Source organism: Ziziphus jujuba, chromosome 9 (assembly GCF_031755915.1).
Source record: "Ziziphus jujuba cultivar Dongzao chromosome 9, ASM3175591v1".
In the NCBI taxonomy this organism is placed as follows: Eukaryota; Viridiplantae; Streptophyta; class Magnoliopsida; order Rosales; family Rhamnaceae; genus Ziziphus; species Ziziphus jujuba.
In genome coordinates, this window is record NC_083387.1 from 10189325 (window position 1) to 10203320 (window position 13996).

General features: G+C 35.2%; 1 protein-coding gene across 1 annotated transcript; it reads right to left on the reverse strand.

Moving 5' to 3' along the window:
- Positions 1 to 10227: 10227 nt before the first annotated feature.
- LOC107426819 (uncharacterized) lies at positions 10228 to 12864 on the reverse strand. The gene is made up of 4 exons (XM_048481630.2): positions 12412 to 12864; positions 11990 to 12293; positions 11802 to 11898; positions 10228 to 10924 (listed from the first exon to the last, which is right to left on the reverse strand). Exons 2-4 carry the CDS (start codon positions 12192 to 12194, stop codon positions 10825 to 10827), a joined length of 402 nt encoding a protein of 133 aa, XP_048337587.1. The 5' UTR covers positions 12195 to 12293; positions 12412 to 12864; the 3' UTR covers positions 10228 to 10824.
- Between the last annotated feature and the right edge of the window lie 1132 nt (positions 12865 to 13996).

The following is a 13996-nucleotide window of genomic DNA, read 5'->3' on the forward strand; positions in this document are numbered from 1 at the left end:
GATTTAAATTGGAAATCATTATCTACAAAAATTGGATCACGGGGAATTTTCTTAGAGTTTCTAAACTTTTTTATGCAGGGACCTAAGAGTCCTTTTTCATAGACTTATTCATCTTTGTCTTTCTTTAATTTCTCTATTTCTCTTACATAAGTGGCAAGACCATATCATCATATAAATGCAGTGTATTCAAATTAACATATATTTATATATAGAGAGGGAGAGAGAAAGAAGTGGTCTAATTATTAGAAAGACAGACTCGTAATTTGCAATTTCTTATTATTATTATTTGTCCTCTTTTTGCAAGTAGATTGTTAAGTTATGAGCTGTAGTCTGTGGTAAATGCAGTGTGGCTGTACCCAGGACCGTCTCAACCAGTTTTTAGGCTCTAGGCAAAAAAAAAATACTTAGGCCCTAATTTTTTTTTAAATATTAATTTTTAAAAATAATTTTTTATTAAAATTTAATTTTCTTACATTCTGAAATATAAAGTTATTAATTAAATTTTTATATTTAAGCTTCAATAATAAATCTTTTTTAATTGATAAAGCTGCTAACTTATTTAATCTTTTTTGAAACATTATTGAGTACAAATAAGAGTAGTATTTTATAAGTTATCCGTGCATTAGGAAAATAATTTAATTTTTTTACATGGTTTAGTATCTAAAGTGCCATTTTTAATTCAGGATTTATTATTTCTTTTAAAACTTTTCATTCTGAAAATAAATCTAAACCATCAATATGACATAGCACGTCATGTTTTAAAAAGTTTTCAAGATTTAAACATTTTTCTTTTAGAAAATCATCACCAAGCAATTTTGAATTCAAAAATATTTTGAAGTGAAGAAATGGCACAATCAACTACATAGTTGAACTAATTAATTTAAAAGATTCTTCAGCTATAAGTCTCACCTAATTAGTTTTATTTTCAGCAAAATCAAATATATATATATATATATTTATGAACGAATAACTATACCATGAATTCAAATAAAATAATATATATATATATATATACACAAATATTAGGACAATGATTGAAAATTCATTAAAATAAATAAAAATCAACGAGCTTACCTTATATTTTGGGGCCCTCCAGGTTAGAATTACAAATTATGTAGGTTGAGTATTAAAAACTAAACAAATATGAAAGATGAGCAAATGGGAAGAGAAGAAAGGAAGTGAGCAAGAAAAAAAACTACATAAACAAGAAGAGTATTTAATATATGTTATTATCTTTTTTTACTGTTACAATCTAATTAATTATAAAAATAGAATACAAAAAAGTTTTAATTAGACTTGAATAGTGTTCTTTTTGAAAGATAAAAATAATCAAAGATAACTAACAATAAATTATCAATTAAAAATAATTTAAAATTTTAACAAAGCCAACTTCTTATGTTTCCAAAATAAATTAGTAATTATCTTTTATTTAATATATATATATATATATATTAATTTATCTTTTATTTAATATATATATGTGTATACATATATATATGTAATTTATAGGAAAAATATTTTTTTGGGGCCCCAATAATATGGGGGCCCTAGGCATATGCCTTAGTGGCCTATGCCTTAAGCTAGGCCTGGCTGTACCAATGGAGTGAGGGATGTAGTTAAGCAACTCAAGAGAACTGAACCCTACATAACTGGATATATCGACGCCAAAGAGACGAATCAGCATACTTACAAACTGGGCATGGAGATTCCCAAGACACGAAACAGCCATACATAACCAACTATATTAATAATGCAGACGACGAAGAGACAAAGCAATTTACATAACTGGATATATTACAGACCACAAAGAGATGAACCAGCCCTACATAACTGCGTACATTGGAGATGATAAAGATACCAACAAGACTAATTACATAATATGGAGGTGACAAAGAGACGAAGCAGCCTAATTATATAACTCAGTATGGAAGTGACAAAGAGTCAGAGCAGCCTAACTACATAACTGGGTATAATAGAGGCGGAGGTGCCAAAGAGATGAAGCAACCTAATCACATAACTTAGTATGGAAGTGACAAAGAGACTGAGCAGCCTAATTACATAACTGGGTATAGAGGTAGAGGTGACAAAGAAATGAAGCAACCCAATTACGTAACTCAATATGGACGTGACAAAGAATCAAAGCAGCCTAATTACATAACTGGTTATAGAGGTGGAGGTGACAAAGACAAGGAGCAGTCTAATTACATAACCCAGTATGGAGATGACAAAGAGATGAATCAACCTCCTGGAACTGAGAATGACGAAGGGAAAGAGTCTGTGTCCAAGTGTAGAAATCATATTTATGTTCTTCAGTGACAAAATCGAGTCCAACCACAAAGAGTCCATGATGGGACATGCATGTTCATAATCATATGAAAACTCAACCTTCGATGTCCCATGGTAATAAGGATCTGTCAGGACCCATCCAAGATCCCTCATCGGAATCCCAGATAAATCCTAATCCCAGGGAAACCCTACCAGACTCTCGAATGAAAAATCCTACAGAACCTCCCCTAAGGGTTGGACTTACCACAATTTTTCTACACTGAAAATACACTTCTATATACACCACCTTATTCCTCCCACCTTACTACAATTTACTTCCACAAGTTTGCAGGATTTCAAATAAATGACAGGGAACCAGTGCATAATTAAATAAATAATCGTCCAGATAGTATACAGAGCGTTATCAACTACAGTTGAATATGAAATTTAATACAATATAAGATTAAAAAAAAAAATACAAGATAGAAAGGAAACGAAAAGCCTGTTGGACTTTCGACAACGAACCAAGAGGTCGAGCTTGCTCCCGGACGATCAACGTCGACTAACCTGGGCGTAAGGGAAGGGAATTTAAAAACGTGAGATGCTAATCATCTCAGTGAGTGACCCTATCTAATATATGATTATAATAGTAATAATAATCACAGTACACTTGATTAATTGAGAATAAATAAATAAATAGATAATAATTAATTGAAAATAATATTTTCCCTCCAAACCTTCACCATTCACTCAGTTGGAAAAGTTCCATTTTTAAAAATATTTTCGCAAAACCCAACATTTTATGCCCCAAAAATCCAAAAAATATTTAATTAATAATTTGCAAATAAAAGACAATAAATTAATAATCCAAAAATTTTAGTGAGAAATAATTATAAAAATAAGACTAATGACAAATATTAAATTGGGAATAAAGTATTGTAACCAATTAATATGAAAACACAATAAAATTTACATTAACAAAAATTATCCAAGAATATTTAAATAAATAAAATAAAACCAAATAATTAACAATAGAACTCAATTTAAAATACCAAAACAATTTAATTTATAAAACACTATTAAAAACATTTTAATTTAAATAAAATTCTAAAATATTTTATGATTAAAATTACGTCGTGAAAACTATTTGATGCACCCACTATATACTAGTGGCACCAACGGTACCCAGCGTCCTAAGCACCGCTAGACAGGAGGTTAAAAAGAGAAACCAGCATACGGTTGCGTGGCGTTCCACCTCGCCGCTGCAAACAGGCGTCCCGGCCATGGAGGGGCGGCCTACTCTCGTCCGATGGTAACCACAGGAAAACCCCATAAATCACCTGTGCGCTACTCACACCCACCTGTGCACTAACCACATCCACCTGCACGCTAATCATATCTATGTATACAGAACACCAGTACATGTATGGTGCATCTAAAAATCATAAAATCAATATATTTATTTTCAAATCTCAAAATTTCATAAATACCACCGGGTTTATTCCATCCAATTAAACCCGTAAATTTTCCACAATTCCGTTATAAATCATCATCATAAATCCATCGCACAAATTCCATCAATTTCAAATTCATCAATGAAATTAACAATAATTTAAAATAAATATTCCTTCAATTCCTCAAAATTCAAAATATAATTAAATCACATAAAAATTCCAAAATTCATAAATCCATATAAATGCATTTTTATTACTTGAAATAAACTCACAATAATTTCAACAATAAATCAAAAATGTTAAAATCATAATTTCTTTAAATATCAAATTTTCATAAAATGAATTTCTATAATTTATCAAAATCAAAATATGCTTTAATGCACATATACATTTCAATTTATTCAAATTGTGCCATCAAAATTTCAAATATAATTTTACTAAACAATGAACACATGAAATATCACATTTTCAAATAATAAATTATCACAAAATACTTATAATTAAACAACCAAAATTAAGTTTGAAGGTGGGTCACTCACCTCGAGCACGCAATCAACCAAGATCCTCCATAGGATCAATTCTACGTATCACACGTGTTCCTAGAATAACAATATTACACAGGATCAAATAAATTAATATTTTATTCGGATAAATAATATTCGATACCCAGGGGAGCTAACACAAACGGTATCCAAAATTTGCAAATAAGGTATCAACGGAAAGCTAACGAGACAAGGAATACGTTACTGATCTCCGTTGGACTCAACTCGACCGGAGGTGGCCGGAAAGTGGACGAAAGGTTTCGGCCGAACTTCCTCCTCTTCTATCTCACAAACGACTCGGAATTTGGGCAAATGGAGGTTATTTTTGGAATTAGGGGGTTGAAATCTAGGAGGAAGAACCAACCACGGGACCTGTGGCCATCGAAAAACCGGCCAACCACTACCTCACCGACCGCCTGCTTTGGGCGCCGATCCCCAGCGCGTCCACTAGCCAACCAGCCGGCGACTCGGTGCCCGGATTCATCCAGCCTTGGGCCACCACGCCATCTGGTGCGTGTAGCCATGTGGCGGCCGGAAGAGATGCAGCAGGGAAAGAGAGATTGACGGGAAGGAGAAATGAAGAGAGAAGGAGAAGAAGGAAGAAGGAGAAGAAAGGAAGAAGAAGCTCGTGGGGGCATTTTCCCACATGGGGGAAAAGGAAAAAAAAGAAAAAGAAAATAAAAATAAATAAATAAATATATATATATATAAAATAATATAGTATTAAAAAAAACTTTGCAGATCCATAACTTGTAAACCACATATCCATTTCGGGCGTGCCACTAATCTATAAACTCATATCAACGAGTACTTCACAACCGTGCATGAGTCAAAGCTCAACTTTACACGAATAAAAAGTCAACTCGGGCACCCCTTGGACAGTTCGGACCTCAATTTGTTTTGCTCATATCTTTCAAACTGTAGCTCCGTTTTCGACGTGCTACTAGTCTATGAACTTGAGTCGATGCATACTTTGCAACGATACTCTGGTCAAAGAGAAATTCCATCCGGATCAAAAAGTCAAATTTTGACCCCTCTCAGTCAATGGCGGTCAAGCCCCGTCAACCTTGGTCAACATGAAGAAAATTCCGATGTTGTTCAGGACGGGGTGCTACAATCTTCCCCCCTTATAAAAATTTCATCCTCGAAATTTCATACATCACCGAAACACATAAGTCACGAATTCGTGCCTCCGCTCCCACTTCGTTTTCTCGGCTGGGTGATTCCGTCACAAGACTGTAACTTGGGAATTAGTCTTATGACCAATATGCGTTCCTTGGGACCTAAGATCTGTGCCAATTGCTCCATGCATTGTCGGACCTGTCCAAGATCCCTCACTGGAACCCTAGATAAGCCCTGATCCCAGGAAAACCCTACCAGACCCTCCAATGGAAAATCCAGCAGAATTTCCCCTAAGGGTTGGACTTACAACAAATTCCCTGTACTGAAAACACACCTCTATATACACCACATTATTCCTCCCACCTTACTACAATTTAATTCCACAAATTTGTAACACTTCAAATGAATAACAGAAATCAGTGCATAATTAATAATAAACATCCAAGACAGTATACAGAGCTTTACCATGATACGATTAAATATAAAAGTTATACAACAAAGGATGGAAAGAAATATTACAAATAGAAATAAATGAAAAGAAACAAGACAACAACAAAGGTCAAGCTCGCTCCGGACGAACGTGTACCAATCCTTGTACCTAGGGGAACGGATTTAAAAATATGAGATGCTAATCATCTCAGTGAGTGACCCTATCTACTATACAATTATAATAGTAATAATAATCATAGTACACTTGATTAACTAAGAATAAATAAGTAAATAATTAATAATTAATTGAAAATAATATTTTCTCTCAAAACCCTCACCATTCACTCCGTTGGAAAGGTTCCTTTTTAAAACATTTTCGCAAAATCCAATCTTTTATACCTCAAAAATCAAGGAATAATTAATTTAATAAATCATTAAATAATCCAAATACGAATAAAATACAATAAAATAATTTAAAATACTTGCATTAAAGAAATATAATATAAAAGTGAAATTCAATATGTAATTCGTAAAATTTGATTTAATAAACTATAATAAACAGTGTCAAAAATATAATTTAAATAATTACAAACGATCATGTAAAATAAGTGGAAAAAAATATTATAAAATTCATTTTGAAATGTTCAATCAATCTATATAATAAAAATATGGCAAGATGCATTTTAAAAACATTGATTTAAAATAAGTGACATAAAATATGAATAAATACGTTTTAGAAAATACTAATTGGAAATAGGTGATAAAACAAGTTAAATATATTTAATTCAAATACGACTTTAAAACTTTAGGATTTGAAATTTATATCTGAAAAATAATATTTGACGCACCACACTATATACCAGTGATGCCCTACGATACCCAGCGTCCCGAGCACCATCCGGCGGGAGGTTAAAGAGAGAAACTTGCATACGGTTATTTCGACATCCCGACAGCGCCGCTGCTTAAAACGTCAACCCAGCAATGGAGGGGGGCGGCTTATGGCCAATATCAAACTTGCATGCCCTCGGTCCGATGGAAACTCACGGGAGACATTACAACTTGTGCGCTCATCCACATACACAGTACAGAACACCAGTACTGTATAAGTGCGTCTAAAACAAATAACCATATTATTTTTAAAAATAACAATTTTTCCAAAACTCACCGTGGGAATCATACCATTTTTCAAATTCACCATCCCACATTTTTTTCTTTAATATCTCCAACATAAATCCATCAATAATAATATACAAATAATTTTTCCCAAATCATAAAATCAATCAAATAATATTTCAAGGGCATAATTATATAATTTGAAAGCACCAAACTTAAACCAATATTTTTCTTGAAATATTTAAAATCGAATCATGCCCAAAAATAATATTAAAATTCAAGTACAATTAATTAAATGAAAACACCTTACTCATGCGTAATAAATTCAATTAAATCATAATAATAATAATCAAGAATTTCTTAATAAACCAAACTTTCATTTAGCATCAATAAGTATATATATATATATATATATATATAAAAGAAATCACCAAAATTGATAATACAATTTACCACAGTTATAAATAATTTCCACCACATGAGCATATTTTATGAATATTAAATTAACACAAAATAAATATAATTAATTACCCCAAAATAGTTTTAAAGGTGGGTCACTCACCTCGAGCACGCAATCTAGCCAAGATCCTCCATAGGATCAATTCTATGACTCACACGTGCTCCAAGAATAACAATATTACACAGGATTAAATAAATTAATATTTTATTCGGATAGATAATATTTGGTATCTAGGGAAGCAAATACAAACGACAACCAAAATTTGCAAATAATATATCAAAATGAAGCTTACAACACGAGGATTAAGGATTGACCCTTACCTTCCAGAGATTGGACCCAAGGTGGCCGGAATCTCGCCGGGAAGGTTCCGGTCTTTAGGTTCTCGGCTCTCACAAACCGCCATGAATTGGAGGAAACTGACCTCAGATCTGCGTTCAGGGGGTTGGAATTAGTGGGAAAAGGTGGACGGTGCAACTGGAAACTCGCCGGAAAATCGATTTCCCGACGAGCCGCTGTGGTCACAGGAAGCCCTCACTACCGGCAGCGCGTTTGGTGGCCACTAGTCGTGATTTTTGGTGGAAAGGTAGATCGGAGAATGGGTGACTCAACGGGACAGGCAGTGAGGCAAACGGAGGTCTGGTTTGGGAGAAATCGACCGGAGAAGGAAACAGGCCGCTCGCCGGAAAACACCCCGATCCAGGCGCATCGCGGGCGATCTGGCCGTGATTTTTGGCTGGCCGGCCAGTTTTGATGGGTGGGTCATGGTGGTCAAGCGCGTGTACTGTTCTGGTGGCTAGAAATGGGTGAACAACGGTTGGCCGATCCTTCCCCATTTTCTCTCTCTTTCTCTATCCTCTTTCTCTCTCCTCCTTCTCCTTCTTTCTCCTCCCTCCCCTTCTCAACCAGTCAAAATGCTCGTGGGTGCCACTGTGCACTCAGGGTGGGTCCACTTTTTGTGACACGTGGTGTCACTATTCACACACATACAGATCCATGAATAGTAAATGCTGTCTCGGAAAAACTTCACAGGTTCGTAACTTTCAAACCACATGTCCAAATCGAACGTGCCGCTAATCTATGAACTCGTATCGATGAGTACTTCACAACCATGCATGAGTCAAAGCTCAACTTTGCATGAACAAAAAGTCAACTCCGGCACCCTTTGGACAGTTTGCACCTCAACTTGTTTTGCTCATAACTTTCAAACGGTAGCTTCGATTTTGACGTGATACTAGTCTATGAACTCAAGATGACACGTACTTTGCAATGGTGCCTCGGTCAATGTGAAATTCCACCCAAAACAAAAAGTCAAAATTTTGACCCACTCAATCAACGATCAACCTCGATCAACGTGCAAAAAAATTCCGGTATAATTTGGGACGGGGGTGTTCCACGCATAATAGGTCTTCCTGCATCTCGATGTCGGGAATCTCGAACACGTGCGATAGATCTCCAATGTTCTTTTGTAGTAACGATACGTGAAATACATTGCGTACCCATGTTACCTCTTTCAAAATTGCTAACTTGTAGGCCATAACCAATTCCCTCGATAACCTTGTAGTGACCAAGATGTCGCGACCTTAGCTTCCTTCATTAACCAAAGTGTACGACTGCCTTCCAGGGAGGCAAATTCAAGAAAATCTAACCTCCAACTTCGAATCCAACATCCTTTTCTACGCACATCGACGAAGCTCTTTTGATGACTTAGGCAGCTCACAACCTTCCTCGAACGACTCTTAACTTTTCCATGATAATTTGTAGGTTTTTGGAGTCAACCATCATGTTGCTATATGGTGCTTTTCCTCACCCACTTCACTCCAACACTGTGGGGTTCGGTACTGCTTGATGGCTGTTATTATGAGCAATTTCTATCAACGGAAATTGTTCATTCCAGTTTCCTCCGAATTGCACGATGCGCTCTTAGCATATCTTCCAAATATGAGTTTTCTATGCTCCACTTGTCCATCGACACGAGGGTGAGTGACGACGATCATCCAAATGCCATCATATCTACTCGCTGTGAGCGGTGTTTTAAACATGAAATTCCTTTTTGAGTTCTTTCCACCCCCTACACAAAGAAAAGGCAAGGATTGAAGTTGTACAGAAAGTTGTTGTCTTTCCGCCTCCACTTATTGGCGATTTAAGCACCTTTAATTCAAATTCTCAACTTTCCTCCTTCACAACAATCCACCGTTAATGCTTAATAAGCGTGAGATACATCTTCATACCTCCAAAGTATATCACATACCTCGAATTTTGTGCTTCCCTTAGGATTTCCTTTACTATGGTTATACCCAAGGTATCTTGTCGGGAAATACCTTCGAAGATTATAGTTATTTATACTCAGGCAACAAATTTGCTTCGAGACAAGGAAACAATGCTTCGAGACTGATAAAACGAGAGAGTAGATGCAGATGGGACGCATAACAATGCACAGTCCCTTAGGAATATTAGAACCTAAAGCTCTGATACCAACTGTCAGGACCCGTCCAAGATCCCTCATCAGAACCCCGGACAAATCCTGATCTCAGGGAAACCTTACCGGACCCTCCAATGGAAAATCCGACAGAACCTCCCCTAAGGGTTGGACTTACCACAATTTTCCTGCACTGAAAATACACTTCTATATACACCACCTTATTCCTTCCACCTTACTACAATTTACTTCCACAAGTTTGCAGGACTTCAAATAAATGACAGGGAACCAATGCATAATTAAATAAATAATCATCCAAATAGTATACAGAGCGTTATCAACTACAGTTGAATATGAAATTTAACATAATACAAGATAAAAAAAAATTAAATATATGTATATATATATATATATAAAATAATATAGTATTAAAAAAAAAACTTTGCATATCCATAACTTGTAAACCACATATCCATTTCGAGCATGCCACTAGTCTATAAACTCGTATCAACGTGTACTTCACAACCGTACATGAGTCAAAGCTCAACTTTGCACGAACAAAAAGTCAACTCCGGCACCCCTTGGACAATTCGGAGCTCAACTTGTTTTGCTCATATCTTTCAAATTGTAGCTCCGCTTTTGATGTGCTACTAGTCTATAGACTCGGATCGATGCATACTTTGCAACGATACTCCGGTCAAAGAGAAATTCCATCCGGATCAAAAAGTCAAATTTTGACCCCTTTCGGTCAATGGCGGTCAAGCCCCGTCAACCTCGGTCAACGTGAAGAAAATTTCAATGTTGTTCGGGACAGGGTGTTACAGATCACACTGAAGCATTCAAGATCAGGTTTCGCTCCGGATTATATGGGCGTTGAGAAGATTATGCCTCTCCACTTCGCCATCCAACACCATTGTACTCATTAAAAAAAAAAAAAAAAGAACAAAAAAAGCGGCTAAAAACATAGTTTTACAATGAAAATGATCAATGCTCACTTTCCTATATTAGAAATGAAATTACATATCAGCAAGGAAAACCACTTACCATAGTTTTGGCACTGGCAAACTTGTAAATGGCTTTTATTAGGGAGCCATATCTCATCGACTTTAATGGTCCCATATGTCTGCAACACGAAAAAGGAGGTTCACAACTCAGTCAACGAAAAGAAAATATGTACCAGACATAAGGCAAAGTTGAGAACACTAGAATCCCCAAATCTAAAAATGGAGAACCATTAGCGCAACAAAGAAGTGAAGGACAAAACGAGATAAGGTTCTCAGACATTATAATAACCACTCACTAATAAAGGATATAGATATTAATCAAAAGCTTTTCTGATATGCTGACCAAAATTAGACAAGAAACTAGGAAGAAAATATTTGCAATCTGGAAGTATTAACTTTGAGAAGTATTTGCAATCTACATGCAAATTGCAACAAGGTTGATTTCAAGTTCCATTAAGAAACACCTAATGATTGCATATATAGACAGCTCAAATGGTTGGTCTATGTATTTTATGAAACCAAAACTGCAAATCAACTAAATTCCAAATGCCCCTGTCAGTGCCATTATTTATTTATTTCTTTTTTCTCTTAGGCCCTGTAAAGGCCACCTACCCAAAAGTTTCTTTCAAAGGAGAAAAAGTAACAAGAACTGCCCCTAATTGGCTTAATACCATGTGGCTTAGAGCAAGATGATACATGCAGATGAGCATACTATATTTGAGTATATTACCAACAAAAGAAAAAGAAAAATAGTATACTATATTTGAGTCAACTGGAACACAAATTCGTGACGAACAGAGAGACAATAAATCTGGTCAAGCAGATGTCTATATACAGTGTATAACATTGAGCTTTGGGCAGCTAGTTAGTTGAATTAATCGCTATATTTTCTTACTTCCCCTCAATGTATTTTGTTTCATTTTGAAATATTTACCCAGTGGAAGTTCATAGAATGATATATAACCAATTCATCTTCCATTATGTAAGAAAACTCACACAATCTCAGCATATCGAATCCTCCATACGGGGAAACCTAGATGGCATCTTGCAGGTCCATAAACTAATAGAAGGTCAGGACCTGCCCCTTTGCAACCTAATGGTACAAGAACATCAATACATCACAGGCAATATACGAATTAGCGTATCGAATATATAAATTATTGACACATTAACAGTGAACAGACCAATAGCTTTTAGTGCCTCAGCCATGTGAGGTTCTGTAAATATTTGCCGCTCCTGGTCTCCAGCCAACTTATTCAATTTCAAATGCTTCAGGAAAAGTGAGTTGGCTGCTTTAGTCACAGCTTCCTTTCCATCAGAGAATGAAGCAAATTCCAACATCATATGGTTGTGATCAACATGCTTATCATTCTCGCCAGATTCCTGCATGTAATGAACAATAATTTGGTGATAATGTTGGCAGCACCTTAAATATCACCGCATTGTTCAATTTCTCCAAGATGGCTTGCTTTGATTTCTTCATCACTCCTAGACATCAGATGTCGAAAACATAATATGTAAAAAGATCCCAATGCACATCAAAAAATCGTTAATACCAATAGTTGATATATGTCCACCGTCAATCAGTTTCAGCAAGGCTCCTTACCTTCTTTATCATACAGGCACACACTCTTCACACCAATAGCTCCCCGCCACTGTAAAAGCTCAATAACTTGTAAAGTTTGGTATGCTTCTTCACTTTCTATAATAATGACCGGGAATAGTAGCTTGGCCAAATTTAAGTATTTGTATTTCTCAAGAAGCCACTAGAAATAAAATAGCTTTCAGCCACACGAGCTATTTCCAGCACAAAGTAGAATATGCTGACAATAAAATGAAGAATATGCCATAGAAGTAGGAGCACAAGATTCCCAGTCTGCACCAACCTTAAAAACCACAATAAATCTCAAATTTAAGCTCGAAGGGAAAAGTATGGCATGAATCATAAATATAAACAGTGAAGTTTATCCAATAACCTCCTAAACTATGCACAAATCATATTTTACTCCATAGATGCTTTTTCTAAAAGGTATATCAACTAACTTGTAACTCAGTTGCAATTACAAGTTCACGGAAAGTGGCAGAACAAGACTATATTACAAATCTAGTGAAATTATTTTTTAGCACAACCAAATGTGTTTTGACTCTTGAGTATATACAAAGCAAAAGATATCGACAGCTTGCTTGAGCAATGCAACAGTAAGCTCTCTGCATTTCATTCCTAAACTCCATTTGTTTGCAAAAACAATGATAATAATAATAATAATAATGGAATAAAAGATGAAAAAGAGATAAACATAAACTGAAATCTAACAAATTCAACCACCAACATAATTGAAAAAAAAATAAAAAAATTGGCCGAGGCATAAAGGGAAAAGAATGAAAATGGAAAAGAAGAAGAAGAAGATTTTTTAATATTTTGTTGCTTGCTACTACTTTAGAAAAAAATGAAAAAAAAAAATGATGTAGGAGAAATTAAAGCAAATGGTCAGCAAGAGAAATTATGTATATTTATATAAGTTTTGTACCTTCTTTTGAATGGGAAGGCTTACTTTCCAGGTAACATTTCTTCTTTATTTTTACTTTTCTTTTGCTTGCGGAGTCAAGAGAATGGTATTATCTTGATGGATTACGAACACTTATACAAGTTACACATATACATTATTTGACATATGACAAACTAGGGGAAGGGGATTTTTAGCTCAAAAATCAAACCACCATAGCAGTCATTGTCATTTGGGTTGTCTCCAAGGGCACATATAAGTTATATTCGGCTTTGAATTAACGATACATCGGTTAGCTTTTCCTGATATTTTTACTTAGATATTTGGATTTGGTTATTTCTACATATTCTTTAATAATCAAACTAAATATAATAACAGAAACTACTCAGTTTAGTAGCAAACTATTAAGATTTCTAATTAATTTCCGCAACAAGTCTAGCAAGAGTAATAACTAAGATTCCTCCTAACTAGCGGCCTAGGTTGCAGCCGAGCTGACAAGTGCCATGTTTCTTTACCTTCCTCTGCCTAGGTTAGAGTCTGTGGCAAGTCGGCAATGCTTTTAATTATCAAAAAAAGATTCCTCCTAACTAGCCAGCCTAGATACCATAAATACCAACACGCAAATCATGTGCCTAAAAATCCGAGACTTAGCAACTACTTATTTTCTTTTTTTGCTATGCCCCCAGC

Excerpts from the sequence above, each read along its gene's own strand:
- LOC107426819 (XM_048481630.2), bottom strand. The coding sequence starts at position 12,194 with ATGCAGGAATCTGGCGAGAATGATAAGCATGTTGATCACAACCATATG. Across the intron at positions 11,899-11,989 it reads TGAGGCACTAAAAGCTATTG|GTTGCAAAGGGGCAGGTCCT; the intron begins GTCTGTTCACTG and ends TTGTACCATTAG. Across the intron at positions 10,925-11,801 it reads ATTCGATATGCTGAGATTGT|ACATATGGGACCATTAAAGT; the intron begins GTGAGTTTTCTT and ends TTCGTGTTGCAG.